At 40.2% G+C, this 15,920-nt stretch overlaps 1 protein-coding gene across 19 annotated transcripts in view; it reads right to left on the minus strand.

Moving 5' to 3' along the window:
- Nucleotides 1-15,920, minus strand: part of EIF4G3 (eukaryotic translation initiation factor 4 gamma 3) — a 389,785-nt gene that overhangs the window by 33,019 nt on the left and 340,846 nt on the right. For 18 of the 19 annotated variants that reach the window (XM_064281426.1, XM_064281421.1, XM_023551957.2 and 15 more), the window contains 4 exons: nucleotides 15,769-15,886; nucleotides 13,997-14,217; nucleotides 7,513-7,631; nucleotides 2,619-2,791 (listed from right to left, as the gene is read on the minus strand). In XM_064281426.1, coding sequence (XP_064137496.1) covers nucleotides 2,619-2,791; nucleotides 7,513-7,631; nucleotides 13,997-14,217; nucleotides 15,769-15,886 — 631 coding nt within the window. The remainder of the gene's footprint in view (nucleotides 1-2,618; nucleotides 2,792-7,512; nucleotides 7,632-13,996; nucleotides 14,218-15,768; nucleotides 15,887-15,920) is intronic. The other variant, XM_023551953.2, reaches the window with a different exon arrangement.

The raw sequence follows: 15,920 nt of genomic DNA on the forward strand, positions 1-15,920 counted from the left end.
GATCTCCTGTTTTCCATTTTCTCCCCATCCTTGAACACCAATCACATGTAAATTTTTGCTCTTGATTGTATCCCACATAGTTCTCAGGTTTTCTTCATTTTTTCCTCAAAGTGGTACCCGAGGATTTGTCTTCAATTTTGCTGATCCTGTCTTCCACTGTTTCAAATTTGCTCCTAAAACCTTCTATTGCATTGTCCATTTCTGAAATCTTGTTTCTTCTGGATTTCTAACTGCTGTTTTTGTATAATTTCTGGTTGTTTATTTTTACATTTTGTTCCTGTATTACTTTCCCAAAATCTTCCATTGCTCTGTGTTTTCCCTGATTTTAAAGATTTTCCATGATTTTGCATATTTTTTCCTTAGTTTTGTCTGTATTTTCCTTCATCTCTTTCCTAATCTGCTGGAAAGCCCTGAATATTACACTTTTGAATTCCTTATCAGGTAGTCCCAGGGTCTTTTCTTCTACTCTAAGGTCATCTGGTATTTTATTTTGGTTTTTTACTGGAGTCATGTTGTCCTTTTTAAAATATGTTTTGATATGGTCTGCTGTCTCTGGGACATTCAGGAATTATTTTCTTTGTTTATTGATTGTATGTTTGTTTGTTTCATCCTGCTTTTTTAAATTTGGTTATGCCTGGGAGGGTGGGCTGGGCATGTTTTGTTGCTTCCTCATCTGTGGGCATGATACTTCTCACCACTTTGTCCAAGTGGGCAGGGGCGGCCACTCAACTATGGTGCAGCAGGGCCGGTCCAGCGGCGGAAGGGGTCGAAGATGGGTCATTTGTAGCACAAACTGGGGCTGGTGGCATGGCTGGGGGGTAGGGGGGCAGTGTAGGGCAGGGTCCAGGGGTCCGTGCTGGTGCTGCTTGAGGGTATGGCACTCTGTGCACAGCGCAGATAGGCAGGAGGGAAGGGAGAAGATGTGATGTATGCAGTAGGTACTCTGTGTCTTGTTGGGAGACCCATGAAGTAGCCTTCTTGTATTTCCTGTCTGAGTTCTTTGGTGGCTGTGCTCCAGGATGGTGAATTCGTGCTGCATTAGCTGGCAGGAGACCTTCACTCCATAGCTCTCCTTGTTCTCTGTTGCCTGTCAGTTTCTTCTTCTCTTTGGTGCTTGATCAAGTTCTTATCCCTTCATTTGATGCTTAGGGTTCTAGGATTGATGCTTGTAACTGTTTTACTTAGCTTTTCAGGTCTTTGATGCAATGGGACACCATGGTGCTTCTGTCTATAGCACCATGTTGGCTCTGCCTCTCCCAATTTTTAAAATTTGGGTGAACCAGAATGATAACTGGAACGGGAAAAACTGCAGGTCGAAGCCCCGCTAGAAACCTAATCTCTCTCTTAGAAAACAAAGATAGTGTGCTCATTGCATAGCAACCAAATCTCTTGCCTGTTGCATTTTAAGCAGAGTTGGAAATAGCGGCGCCTCGCTCAAAGATGATGGTCTACTGTGCCACTCTGAATGTGTGTCACTTTCTACAATTTTGCCAATAATCCGATCCCTTGCATCAAGCACCTGAAAGGGCTCACTATGCCCCTTCCTAGTCTCTTATTCCAGGGCTCAATTTTTCCCATTCTGGTTATTGTTTTGGATCACCCAAATTATAAAAATTCAAGTCTGTTCTGGTTTTGCTTCATAGGCCATGACTGAACCGGTTTGAAGTCCTGGTTCTGACCACAGACCTTCTACTTAAACCATTTTGCAACCAGGGGTCCTTAACACAACACTAGCTTACAAAAAAAATGACTTAAATAGTACAGAATTTTGACTGCCATTCCATTCAATGAGCCCCAAGTAAATGTAAGATAGGATATGTGAATTTGCTGTCCCCTCAGGAGGTCCTAAAGAATGGGCATCTGGTAGTGCTGGGTGTGATTCTATGTTTACATTTGGTACAATGCGGCTCTTAAAATGAACATTTTTACCATATGCAGTATTTGCCTTCAACATTGATTCTAGAACCTAACCCTGGGTAAGATTCTGTGGCTGTACCACACATAATCTGATCCATGCACCTGTGATGGTGTATCACAAGGACACCAGGACCTGATAAAGTGAGGACACAACTCCAATGATAGCTAGACTTCATCAAACCACTCGTACACAGGAATCATACTGAAATCAGCCTACAACAGACTAAATCATTAAGAACTTGAAAGTTAATACTCTTCTATGGGGCTAAAGTGGTGAAACGAGCACTTCATGACCAACATAACCATAGTTTATGGAAAAAATAAGGCTTTTCAGTCTCAATCAACTTTCCAGAGTTTTTCGCACAAAGAAAAGCTTTTTGCCTCAAAAGATATGCAGAGGTTTACATGTAAATGGGTCGATGAAGGCCTCAGAATTTCCCTGAGGTTAGGGGGCCTCTGTTAACTTATCATGGTATAGGTCTAACAATAAGATAAAGAAAACCAGACGGTAACCTTTAAGCCCTAGCACAATCTACAAAATGCCATATCAACCAAACTACTACACACTGTCAACGTATTACAATAGACATAATATTTACCTATTTGGTAAAAGCTAAATACTTACAAATATAAGTACTTTTTAAATTAACTCCCACCTAAGAGCCTAGAAACTGAATACCAGTCTTGAAGATAATACCAACCCTTTGAAAAACTCCTGTTTGCTGAGTTTTTCTGACTGTACCAGTTGATACAGTAATTGACCCATGTGATCCCTGGTGATCTGGCTCCTTTCCAGGGTGGACTCCACTCCCACTCTCACAAAAACATGCAGCAGGCCCTGGGCATTCAGCTCGTCCAAACACTGCATGGCCTCCTGTTCAAACAGCAAATAAAGGCTTACTCCAAAAACTGCATAGCACCACCAGAGTTAAAATAACTTTAAAATCTTTTACTTATGACAAAGTCAATACAGGGCTCCATGAACAAGGCAGTTTGTATATTTATTTTTAACCATAATTTAGCTCAGGAAAATGCAGGCTGAAATGGGCAATGTTAGTCCAGCATATCTTTGTAAGGCTAATAGGCTAACATGTTCAGGTTAACAATTGCATTAAAGATCAAACATATTTTTTCTATATAATGCTCTATAAATGCTTTTCTATGTATTTCTACACAATGTTCTATATAGTTTTTTCTATATAATGATTTCTCTTACAATCACTTAAAAACCTGAAAACAGTATATCATGGAATAGAAATCCAACATCACAATTCAAAGGCCTTAATATGGCAACTGAAGTAATTCTGTTTTGGAATGTTAATATTACACAGTCTTCAGTGAAAAAGGTTTTCCTTATAGGCAAGTTATATGTAGGTGATATGGTTAGGTTAAGTACTAAAAGCCTTTCAGGAAGTTTTTGCAGTGTGGGGCTAGTTGACTAGTCTTTACTATGGGATGACACATCAACCTAAGTCAGTATCTTTGGCCTGGAGGGTAAAAGCCCGGGAGCCTAGGCTCTGAGTGCCAAGTTGGGGAAAGGACTGCTCAATACATACACTTCCACTGCATCCCCAGTACAGCAGTGTATACCCCTACCCTCAGCTATCTCAGCTTTGCCTGGAGCCCCTGAATCCGAAATTTTTTGGTTTAACCTCTGACGAGAGCAGCTCTTGTGCATGGGTAGTGCATATGGGAAGGGCAGTCACCTGAATGATGAGGCAGGAAGGCAAATCTAAGGTGTCTCACTGATGTTTTACCCCCTCTGCTACTATATTTACCACCCCCCTCCCCAACTGTTTATTTGGAGCCCTGGTGGTACAGTGGTTAAGAGCTTGGCTGCTAACCAAAAGGATGACAGTTCAAATCCACCAGCTTTTCCTTGGAAACCCTATGGGGCAGTTCTACTCTGTCTTACAGGGTTGCTATGAGTCAGAACTGACTTGACTGGCAATGGGTTTGGTTTTTTGGTCTTAACTTTTTATTAAAAAAATTTGAAACCTACAGAAGTGTTTAAAGAGTAGTAAATGCACACTCATATACGTTCATTTAGATTTTCATTCATCAATTGTTAGTTTGGCACGTTTTCTCTATATACATAATTTTTATTTCTAATCATTTAAAAATAAGTTGCAGATATCACCACATACAATTTCATCCACATATACTTTATGGTGATGGGTTTAAAATGTTCTAAGAACATCTTCCTACATAACTGTAACATCATTATCAAATTCATGAAATTTAACATTGATACAATAGTGTTAATAAAAATATTATCTGATATGTATAATAAAAACCCAGAAAAAATCTGATGTATAATATATAGTACATATTCCCATTTCCACAACTGTCTCCAAAACGTCCAATATAGCTTTCTAAAAATTGTTCCAGAATCCAATCGAGAACAGGGTGGGGGGGATGGGGCGCAGAGGGGCACTTGCCCTCGAGCACACATCCCAAGGGGGGGGAGGTTCTAGACAAGGCAGGGAATGACATTCTGAGGTGCCACAAATATGAAAGGCGCTTGACTGAGGCAACCTGACAAGAGGGGCGAAGGCATTTCTGCTGACTGGGGTCACCATTATTGAAATTGTGGTGTGGGGGGAGCACATCTTAAGAGATTGCCCTTGGGCGCTCAAATGGAGGGGGAGTGCAACTTAGAGACTGTCCTTGGGTACTGGTTACTCTCACTATGCCACTGATCGAGAACCTCATATTATGTTCAGCTGTCGTGATGTCTTTTCGGACTCCTTTAATCTAGAACAGTTCTTTTTCTTGCCTTTTCATGGCATTTTTGAAACATCCAGGCCAGTCATTTTATAAAACCGTTCCTTATACACACTTTCAACCAACCAATCCTATTTTTTATCCCTTTTGCACCCCATGCATATTCTTAGTCTGCTAAATAAATTACCACTCATTCTTCTAATTTTTAATTTCCAAAATTCTGCTGCTCTCTCCTCCCTGTACTTTTTGTTCTTATGGGCTTTTACCTCATTTTAAACCCATCACCATCGTTATAATGTCTTTTCAGGAGGAAGCAGAAACGAATGCAAGTATTCAATCCTCAGTATTTAACTTGAAGTGTCTTCCGAAGGGAATTTAATCATAGCATGGTACTTCTAATGTCATGGCAGCTCATAACCTTGCCCTTCACCCTGATTTTCTCATGGTTTTTTTTTCTTGATTTTGAACTCAGTTGAAACGATACCTCTGCACTCCCCAGTTATTGTCAAATCACCTTATTTTACTTCTCTGTACATTATAGTTCTTTCTGTAGTTGCTATTTATTTGTTACCTATCTTTTTTTTTTTTTTTAGGGCCAGCTTTGTTTGTATCTCTTCCACTAGAATATAAGTTCCATAAAAGCAGGGCTTTGACTATGTTGTTCACCGCATATACTAAAGTATCCCCAGGCCAAAAAAAAAAAAAAAAAAATCAAACCCATCGCTGTCAAGTTGATTCTGACTCATAGCAGCCCTATAGGACAGAGTAGAACTGCCCCATAGGATTTCCAAGGCTGTAATCTTTACGGAAGCAGACTGCCACATCTTTCTCCCGTGGAGCAGCCAGTGGGTTCAAATTGCCCACCTCTGGGTTAGCAGCTGGGTGCTTAACCACTCTGCACCACCAGGCCTCCTGATGGCATATTTTAGGTGCTCAATAAATATACAGCAGAGAGACTAAAAACACAGGCATTAGAGGCAGACACACACCTCTACTGTGTGAGTTTGGGAATGTCACTTAAGCTCTCAGCCTTGACTTCCTATCATAAGGTTATTCTGAGGATTTAAGTAATGTACTTAAAAGCATTTGGCACATTGCCAGGCACAATACAAAAAAAAAAAAAATACAATACAAGGGTTCGGTAAACATTAATTTGTATTATCGTTAATAACAAGAGTTTAAGATGTTAGGGGGGAAAAAAAACCCCTTCCTTCTGATGAGCTCTTGTAAGCCTTTGGCATGACACACTAATACAGTTCAGGTAATGAGATAAAGTATAGCTTGTACTCTGAAGCTAGAAGCCTAGCTTTGAATCCTGAATCTGCCACTTAATAGCAGTATGACCTTGAGGATGTTTACTTAGTATCTTTGCATCTCAGTTTATCTGTGAAGATGGATATTACAGTAATACCAACCTCAGGAGGGTGTTATGAGGATTAAATGAACTAACACATGTAAAATATGTAGAACAGCAACAAGCACACAGGAATCCCTCAGTAAATGTCATTACATGGTTCTTATTGCCATTCCACAGGCAGGTACCTTGTACACTGCGTAACAACTTTCCTACTTCTGTCCCTTCCATACTGCAGGCCTGGCCTATAGCTACTGTCTCCTCCAAAAGGTCCTCCTGTTGCAATTAAGTGTTACTATTTTTTCATATTTTTCTCCTTTGAAAGTGTTTGCCGCTCACTGACCTTATTGTAGACCCTTCAAATCATTTTGAGAGTCATAGTCCACTGCTTTCTCCCATATTGTCTCAGCTTTTTGTCTTTCTTAGATTTTCAGTTTTTTCAAGCTCCCCACTTCCATGAAAGAAAAAAGCAGTTTACAAGAAGACTGCTCATTTTCCAGGAAGCCCACTAACGAATCACAGAATTTCAGCACATTCCATGGCTTTTTCCAGCTAATGGTTTTTTTGGGCTGCATTTCCAAGTCTTCTGCAAAGCACTCCTCTCCGCCTCACCTATCATCAAAACTTCTTCCTACTTCTCAATTTGGGACAATTTCAGAGGCTTAAGGGTTTTAGAAGGCTGAGCTATACATAACCAAGGTAATTTTTGTGTATAGAAAGCAGGTAATGACTAGGCTGCCATGAAAATAAGTAACCTTGAAAGAATTTTTAATAATATAATGCCAAAGAAAAGAGGTTAATATACCTGACACAAATGTTTTAACAGGGAAGACAATTTTAATAGATAAGTCTTTCCTGATCTTAAATACTAAATCAGCTCCCATTATATTCTCTCTCCTAAGTCTTTACAGATCCCCTAACGTTCAGTATAACTATAATTTATGCAACTATTTGTGGACTTATCTGCTCATCATCTGTCTCTGCCAGTAGACTGCAGAGCTCATGAGGTCAGGCAACATATCTACCCTATTCACTACCATCTTCAAATGAAGATCAAGTAGAAGGTAAGGGTTAAAAAAAAAAGGAGGGGCATATTCAAAGCCCATGTCTTAAATGTCTTTTAGGCTGTCTGACCCTAGCACATTGCTTGCCCCTTTGTGTTTTAGTTTTTCACTCATGAAATAAGGAAAAAGTAATGTCAGATATATAGGGTGCCAGGAACACTCATAACAATATGAATTGCTTTTTGTACATTAATATGAAAGTCAATTTGGTTTTCCCATAGTGAGGATGGATTAGTACCCAGTCTCTCTTCCCTCCACTCGGTCTGTAACCTACAGTATCAATTTAAAAGAGGGTATTTGGCAGAAATGCATCAGAGTTAAGCAAGCTAAACTGGGTAGGGCTTGGATCTAAGTCTTATCAGTATACAATGAAAACCAGTTTAGACCAGAATCAAGTTGCTCTGTCATAGGGCTGTTGTTGCTGTCTTATGTTTTAAAAATCTCATTTACCTTAAAATCATTAATGTGTAGGAATTCATCAATGATAGATTTGGACTTCCTTTCCATCTCCTCTTCTGATAATGCAGGCTTGTCAGGGGCTGAAGTTGCTGGAATTTCTGGTTTAGCAACTAATGAGGTTAAAAAAAAAATGAGAAAGTAAAAAAATGATAATTACTGTTAAGAAGGTGGGATTAGAGTCAACAATATTTATGTGTTGTTGCATTGTTTTTCTCAGTAAAAGCATGAAAACAGATAAAAGTTTAACAAAGCAAGACATCTAAAAACAAAACATAGAAACACTACGCACAAAGAAACTTCATAATCTACAACAATAAAAAGAATTTAGGGACATGATAAACTTTTATAATTAAAGGTTTGCTGTCCCTTTCTTTATTTTGATTCCTTCCCACTGCTTGCATAATAAAGAGCATATGAGGCCTTCACAGTCCTGCACAGGTCTGGGCCCTGCTGACTGCAGAGCTCTAGCCACACTGGCCTTTGCCATGGTTCCTCCTATCACAACTTGGCTCATGATACCCAGCCCCACTGTCTGGAATACTCTTTCCCTTCACTCCTTACCTTTCCCTGCAAATCTATGTAATTCCCACTGGTCCTTCAGATCTAAGGGAATTTTTCTCAGATACCTTACCCCACCCTAATTCTAGAGAGTTCCTTTAGAACTATGTTCCTTTCCATCATAGCATCTTTCTCAGTTTGTACTTACATAATATAATTTTCTGTGAGATTATTCAATAAAGGTCTTTGTAACCTGGCAGACTGAAGGCTGAGAGCAGTGATTACTGAGTGCCTAGCGCTCACTAGGTGTTCACTAAGCATCTGGTGAGTGAACAAATGAACGAGACAGTAAACACATATAAGGCAGCTGTACTACATTATTCAGCTACACACAAGATATTTTCATGTCCTATGGGTTATCCTGTTAATGTTTCAAAACAGCTTAGATAAGAAAGCCATATGTCCTTAAAGCTAAAAGCTCTGAAGTCTATACCAGTTGGGAGACAACATTTCAATTTGCCTCTGAAGTCCTTTTAGGCTACAGTTATGAGAAACAATTTAAAGGGTGAAACAAATTTGAAAGCTATATAAATGTTGTAAACCATCAGTATTACTTTAAGATTTAAAAGATGTTGAAAATTATTTTTAAATTAATTTTCACCACTGTCAATATCATCGCCATCATCCTATCTAATACCTTTTGAAAACTTTGTATTTACCAGGTTATGCTCTAAGTATTTGCATGTATTAATCTTCTCTTTTAATCTTCATAATAACCCTGTAAAGTAGGTACATTTATTATGATAATTAAATAGATGAGGAAACTGAAACACAGAAAGATAAAATACATGAAGCAATTTTTAGAGCGTTATCCTGGACAGGTCTTCTGAATACGGACATGAGGTTCTTGTTGTGTGTGCCGCTGAGTCAATTCCAAATCATGGCGACCCTTATAGGACAGAAAAGAACTGCCCCACAGGGCTTCCTAGGCTGTAATCTTTTTTTTGTTTGTTTGTTTTTGTTGAGAATATACACAGGAAAACACACACCATTTCAACAGTTTCTACAAGTACAATTCAGTGACAGTGGTTACGCAACTATTTTCATCCTCCTTTTCTGAGTTTTTTTCCCACATTAACATAAACTCACCAACCCCTAAGTTTCCCATCTAATATTTCGAGTTGCTGTTGTCAATTTGATCCCATACAGGCAGATCCTGAAAGAGCACAATGCTCAAGGTAGATACTTTTTTTTTTTCATAATTGTGTTTTAGGTGAAAGTTTATAGTTCAAGTTAGTTTCTCACACAAAAATTTCTACATGCATTGTTATGTGACCCTAGTTGCTATCCTTATAATGTGACCACACATTTCTCCTTTCCACCCTGGATTTCCTGTGTCCATTCAACCAGCTCCTATCCCTTTCTGCCTTCTCATCTCACCTCTGGACCGAAGCTGCTCATTTAGTCTCATGTATCTATTTCAACTAAGAAGCACACTCTTCACGAGTATCATTTTATGTCTTAAAGTCCAGTTTATTCTTTGTCTGAAGAGTTGGCTTCGGGAATGGTTTCAGTTCCAGGATAACAGAGAGTCTGGGGGCCATGTCTTCTGGGGTTCCTCCTGTCTCAATCAGAACACTATACATTTGAAATTTTTTCTAAAATTTGAGTTCTGCGTCCCATATTTCTCCTGCTCCATATGGGACTCTCTACAGTGTTCCCTGCCAGGGTGGTCACTGGTGGTTGCCAGGCACCACCTGGTTCTTCTGGTCTCAGGCTGAGGGAGTCTCTGATTTATGTGGACCTTCTGTCTCTTGGGCTCATATTTTCCTTGTGTCTTTGGTGTTCTTCATTTTCCTTTGTTCCAAGTGGGTTGGGACAAATTGATGCTTCTTAGATGGCCACTCTCTAGCTTTTAAGACCCCAGATGCCACTCACTAAAGTGGGATGCAGAACAGTTTCTTAATAAACTTTGTTATGCCAATTGACCTAGATGTTTCCAGAAACCATGGTCCCTGGACCCCCAACCCTGCTACACTGTTGCTCGAAGTGTTTGGTTGCATTCAGGAAACTTCTCAGCTTTTGGTTTAGTCTATTGGTGCATCAAGGCAGACATTCTTTACTAGCTAAGCTAAACTGTCTGGTTTTAAGAAGACTTTAGGGGATATTTTTGTTTAAGGTTTAAAGATTATCTCAGGCAATCGTTTCAGGGATTTATACAGCCTCTATGGCTCCAGACCCCTATGTGCCTGTCAGTTTGTTGTACTGTGGCAGCTTGCATGTTGCTATGGCACTGGAAACTATGCCACCAGTGTTCAGATACCAGCAGGGTCACCCATGGAGGACAGGTTTCAGCTAAGCTTCCAGACTAAGACAGACTAGGAAGAAGGACCTGGCATTTGCTCATACGCGAGTTCAAGCTGAAATTGAAGAAAATCAGAGCAAGTCCATGAGAGCCAAAATACGACCTTGAGTATACCCCATCTGAATTTAGAGACCATCTCAAGCACAGATTTGACGCATTGAACACTAGTGACTGCAGACCAGACAAGTTGTGGAATGACATCAAGAACATCATCCATGAAGAAAGTGAGATAGATGGATGTCAGAGGAGACTCTGAAACTTGCTCTCGAATGTCAAGCAGCTAACGCAAAAGGAAGAATTGATGAAGTAAAAGAACCGAACAGAAGATTTCAAAGGGCGGCTCAAGAAGACAAAGTAAAGTATTATAATGACATGTGCAAAGAACTGGAGATGGAAAACCAAAAGGAAAGAACACGCTTGATGTTTCTCAAGCTGAAAGAACTGAAGAAAAAATTCAAGCCCCGAGTTGCAAAAGTGAAGGGTTCTATGGGGAAAATATTAAATGACGCAGGAAGCATCAAAAGAAGACGGAAGGAATACACAAAGTCATTATACCAAAAAGAATAAGTTGATGTTCAACCATTTCAGGAGGTGGCATATGGTCAGGAACCAATGGTACTGAAGGAAGAAGTCCAAGGTGCTCTGAAGGCACTGGTGAAAAACAAGGCTCCAGGAATTGATGGAATATCAGTTGAGATGTTTCAACAAACAGATGCTGCGCCGGAGGTGCTCACTCGTCTATGCCAAGAAATATGGAAGACAGCTTCCTGGCCAACTGACTGGAAGAGATCCATATTTATCCCTATTCCCAAGAAAGGGGATCCAACCCAACATGGAAATTATAGAACGGTATCATTAATATAACATGCAAGCAAAATTTTGCTGAAGATCATTCAAAAATGGCTGCAGCAGTATCAACAGGGAACTGCCAGAAATTCAGGCCAGTTTCAGCAGAGGACGTGGAACCAGGGATATCATAGCTGATGATAGATGGATCCTGGCTGAAAGCAGAGAACACCAGAAAGACGTTTACCTGTGTTTTATTGACTATGCAAAGGTATTTGACTGTGTGGATCATAACAAATTATGGATAACATTGAGAAGAATGGTAATTCCAGAACACTTAATTGTGCTCATAAGGAACTTTTACATAGATCAAGAGGCAGTTGTTTGGACAGAACGAGGGGATACGCACGGTTTCAAGTCAGGAAAGGTGTGCGTCAGGGTCGTATTCTTTCACCATTCCTATTCGATCTGTACGCTGAGCAAATAATATGAGAAGCTGGACTACATGAAGAAGAACGGGGCATCAGGATTGGAGGAAGACTCATTAGCAACCTGCGTTATGCAGATGACACAACCTTGCTTGCTGAAAGTGAAGAGGACGTGAAGCACTTACTGATGAAGATCAGAGACCACAGTCTTTCAACAAAAATCCTCACAACTGGACCAATGAGCAGCATCATGATAAATGGAGAAAAGATTGAAGTTGTCAAGGTTTCATTTTACTTGGATCCACAATTAATAGCCACGGAAGCAGCAGTCAAGAAAGCAAAAGATGCACTGCACTCGGTAAATCTGCTGCAAAGGATGTCTTTAAAATGTGGAAGAGCAAAGACGTCACCTTGAAGACTAAGGTGCGCCTGACCCAAGCCATGGTATTTTCAATCGCATCATATGCATGTGAAAGCTGGACAATGAATAAACCAAAAAAACCAAACCCAGTGCCATCGAGTCGATTCTGACTCATAGCAACCCTATAGGACAGAGTAGAACTGCCCCATTGAGTTTCCAAGGAGCGCCTGGGGGATTTGAACTGCTGACCCTTTGGTTAGCACCCATAGCACTTAACCACTATGCCACCAGGGTTTCCAAACAATGAATAAGGAAGACCAAAGAAGAACTGACGCCTTTGAATTGTGATGTTGGGAAAGAATATTGAATATACCATGGACTGCCAAAAGGACGAACAAATGTGTCTTGAAAGAAGTACAGCCAGAATACTCCTTAGAAGGAAGGATGGCGAGACTTTGGACATGTTGTCAGGAGGGATCAGTCCCTGGAGAAGGACATCATGCTTGGCAGAGTACAGGGCCAGAGGAAAAGAGGAAGACCCTCAAAGAGATGGACTGACACAGTGGCTGCAACGATAAGCTCAAGCATAACGATTGTAAGGAGGGCTCAGGACCGGGCATGTTTCGTTCTGTTGTGCATAGGGTTGCTATGGGTCAGAACCAACTTGATGGCACCTAACAACAACAATATGGCCCCAGAAAGTCTGCCATGAGAATTTGCATTTTCCTCCTTCATTTTCCATTTTGATCAAGATTCTTATATAGATTCTTGATCAAAACGTTCAGTAATGGATTGCCAAAAACCAAAGACAAGAAGGCAGGAAGGGACAGGAAAACTGGATGAATGCACACGGGGAACCCAGGGTGGCAACAGGGAGAGTCCTGACACGTTGCTGGGATTCCAACCAATGTCTATTTGTGTATAACAACTTGTGTGTAAGTTTTTGAATGAGAAACTAATTTTCGCTGTAAACTTTCACTTAAACCACAATAAAATTAAAGAAAAAAGGATTCAGTTAATGGTACTAGGCAATAATCTTTTATGGGAGCACAATGCTGGTCTTTTCTCCACGGAACTGCAGGTGGGTTTGAACCACTGACCTTTTGGCTAGCAGCTGAGCGCTTAACCATTGTGCCACTGGAGCTACTCAGTAGATGCAAAACACATACAAAAAACCACTGGGATTACCAAGAAAGATGAAGGCAACAAAAGACAACCTGATACCTTCTCTTTGGTTTGTCTTACAGTGGCTGAATCATGTGAGAATTTGCATACATTTGAGGAGCTCTTTTACAAGGTATATGGAGCCCTGGTGACGCAGTGGTTAAGAGCTACGGCTGCTAACCAAAAGGTAAACAGTTTGAATCCACCAGATGCTCCTTGGAAACCCTATGAGGCAGTTCTACCCTGACCTGTAGGGTCGCTATGAGTCAGAATCAACTCGATGGCAGTGGGTTTGGTTTACAAAGCGTATGAGCTCTAACACCAATGCACAGTGGGGTGTTATTAAAGGGACCTATAAGAAATTCAAATTGCTTAACATACAGCAAGAGAACCTCATCACCCTAACATTTAGTAGAGAAAGATGGAAATTTATAAATTGCTGAGGAAGCTATAGATCTAGGGAATGAAAACTAAGTTACAGAACTATGAAGCTGCCCTTCAATAACTTCTAAGGCACTGGCATGTGTGTTGCAGAGGTCTCTGGGTGGCACAAACTGTCTGCTCTTGACTACTAACTTAGAGGTTGGTGGTTCAAACCCACTCGGCAGCAACACAGAAGAAAGGCCGGAGATTTGCTTCCATAAAGATTACAACTAAGAAAACCATATGGAGCAGTTCTACTCTGCAATACATGCGATCACCACGAGTTGCAATTGGCTTGACGGCAATGAATTTGTTTTTTTTTTTTGGTTTATGCATGTTGCTACCACGTATTGACTCTGCAATCTACGCAGGGTCAAAGTCTCCTTTGTATTTCTCCTTCCAAATTTAAAGCCCAAATCTGTATCTATTTGTTCATATACAGTTTCTCACCTGACTCCCTTGTTTTGTTTCGGTCTGCCTCAGTAATGCTCCTCTCTATATCCATGCCTCCTGTTAGTTGTTTCACAGTCTCTAGCATCTCTCTCCGCTGTTCTTCTTGAGACTGATTGTCTAACAGATCTTTACTGCTGCCGCCCCTCAGGAAAGTGTTTGGACGAGCTGTTGCAGACGGAAGGGGCTTGTCATTCTTCTCTCTGCCCATGCTTCCACGACTTGAAAGACAAAACAATACTTTTCAAAAAGAAAGACCACTCCTTCCCCTCAGTATTCAGTTAAAAATTACAGTAAGAATCTCTAAAAGTATGTAGAACAATTTTCACAGATAACTTAAGATGTTTGAGATACCAGTTATAGTTCAGAGATAATTATTCACATAAAAAGAAAAACCAGAGTGCGTCAAAGAGAATATTTTTTAAGATATGCTTTAACTATTTTCTTAAATGGTAAACAGGGATACACTTACATTTTAAAAATATCAAAGGCAATTCCTTATTTTAGCTTTTAAATCTTCTAAACATATATTTTTTAAGAATAGAAAAGACAGTGATGGAAGTACAAGCTGAATGAATCAAAGGCAAGCAGAATACCACAGAAACATGGTATCACCATCTTGGAAATAAAACATTTTTTCATAAACTTGAAATTCATGGGAAGTATTTGAGAAATAGATAGTAGATGTGGTCTTTCAACAGCCAAGGTCATACACATTACTCATTTTAAGAGAAACTCATTTATTTTTTATTTTTCTTTTTGGTTTTGGTTCTTTTGGCTTAATCAGCTGGGCAAACCAAATTCCTAGCCAATGACTGATCAGAGGCAGCAAATTAAAAGAGAGAAGAGGGAGGGGGCTAGAGGAAGGACAACAGCCTAACCACTGCGAAAGAACATACACAAGAGCCCAAAAAGCAGAGCCATCAGGAGAATTTTATGGTGGGGTAAAAAACACTTCTGACAATCTGAGTCATGTAAAAGCTGACTTGTGCTAAGTAATATTTTGTTTCAGAAGCTGAGGGAAGAAGTAACATAGCTTAGAAAATCTACTTGGCCAAAATGATTACAAAAAAAGTCTCAGAGCTTAAGAAACTGTGGATCTGCACATCCTCATGTCAAAATGTCATTCTCTGTCAGTGCACCGCAGGTCCTCACTCATTCTCAGCAAGCCAGCCAACAGAATACCTTACTGTATCAACACTACAAAACAAAAACAGGAAGATACTGCAGTACAGAGAATAGTGAAAACTAAAAGGCAATCTCCAATCTAACTTGAAGAACAGTGCCACAGAGAAGCTACAGGAGGGCTAACATGTTCTTTAATTCACATGCTTGAGACTGTTAGGTTACTCTGGAGTGTCCTGGGGTATTAGCTTGGAGGGCCCTATGTACTCCTCCAGGGCTCTTTGGGTGGACCTGGCTTTCTTACGGAGCAAACTGTTAGGAATCTGCCAGATAAGCTGCCCTTCCCTACCACCTCATATCAAATCCACCACTGCATTATGTTCCTATTTTGGGAAATTATAGACTGTGAAGATTAAAGGAGAGAGACAGAGGGGAAAAAAAAAAAAGAAAGAAAGAAAAGGGAAATCAACCTTACTAAGCACAGAGAAAATCAATCCAGGAAGATGACTGTAGATGATTTCCAGCCGCAGGGATTATCATTATCATCTGTGTGGGTATGCATGTATGTGAAAGACAGAAAGCAAGACAGACAAGGCACATTGACAGGCAGGAAAGCCTTGACTAAGCATAGAGAGCGAGCTTCTCACCTGGTTAAAGTCCTTCGGGAATCAAACTCCAAAGGTGTGGATGACGTGGACCCTGAGGGTGCTGGGGGTTGCAGAGCAGAGAATCTGTTTAAACTGGAAGCACTTGACCGTAAGGCATCTACAGGTGTCGAAGATTTAGAAAAAATACAAAT

The sequence above is a fragment of the Loxodonta africana genome, chromosome 3 (genome assembly GCF_030014295.1).
Source record: "Loxodonta africana isolate mLoxAfr1 chromosome 3, mLoxAfr1.hap2, whole genome shotgun sequence".
Lineage (NCBI taxonomy): Eukaryota > Metazoa > Chordata > Mammalia > Proboscidea > Elephantidae > Loxodonta > Loxodonta africana.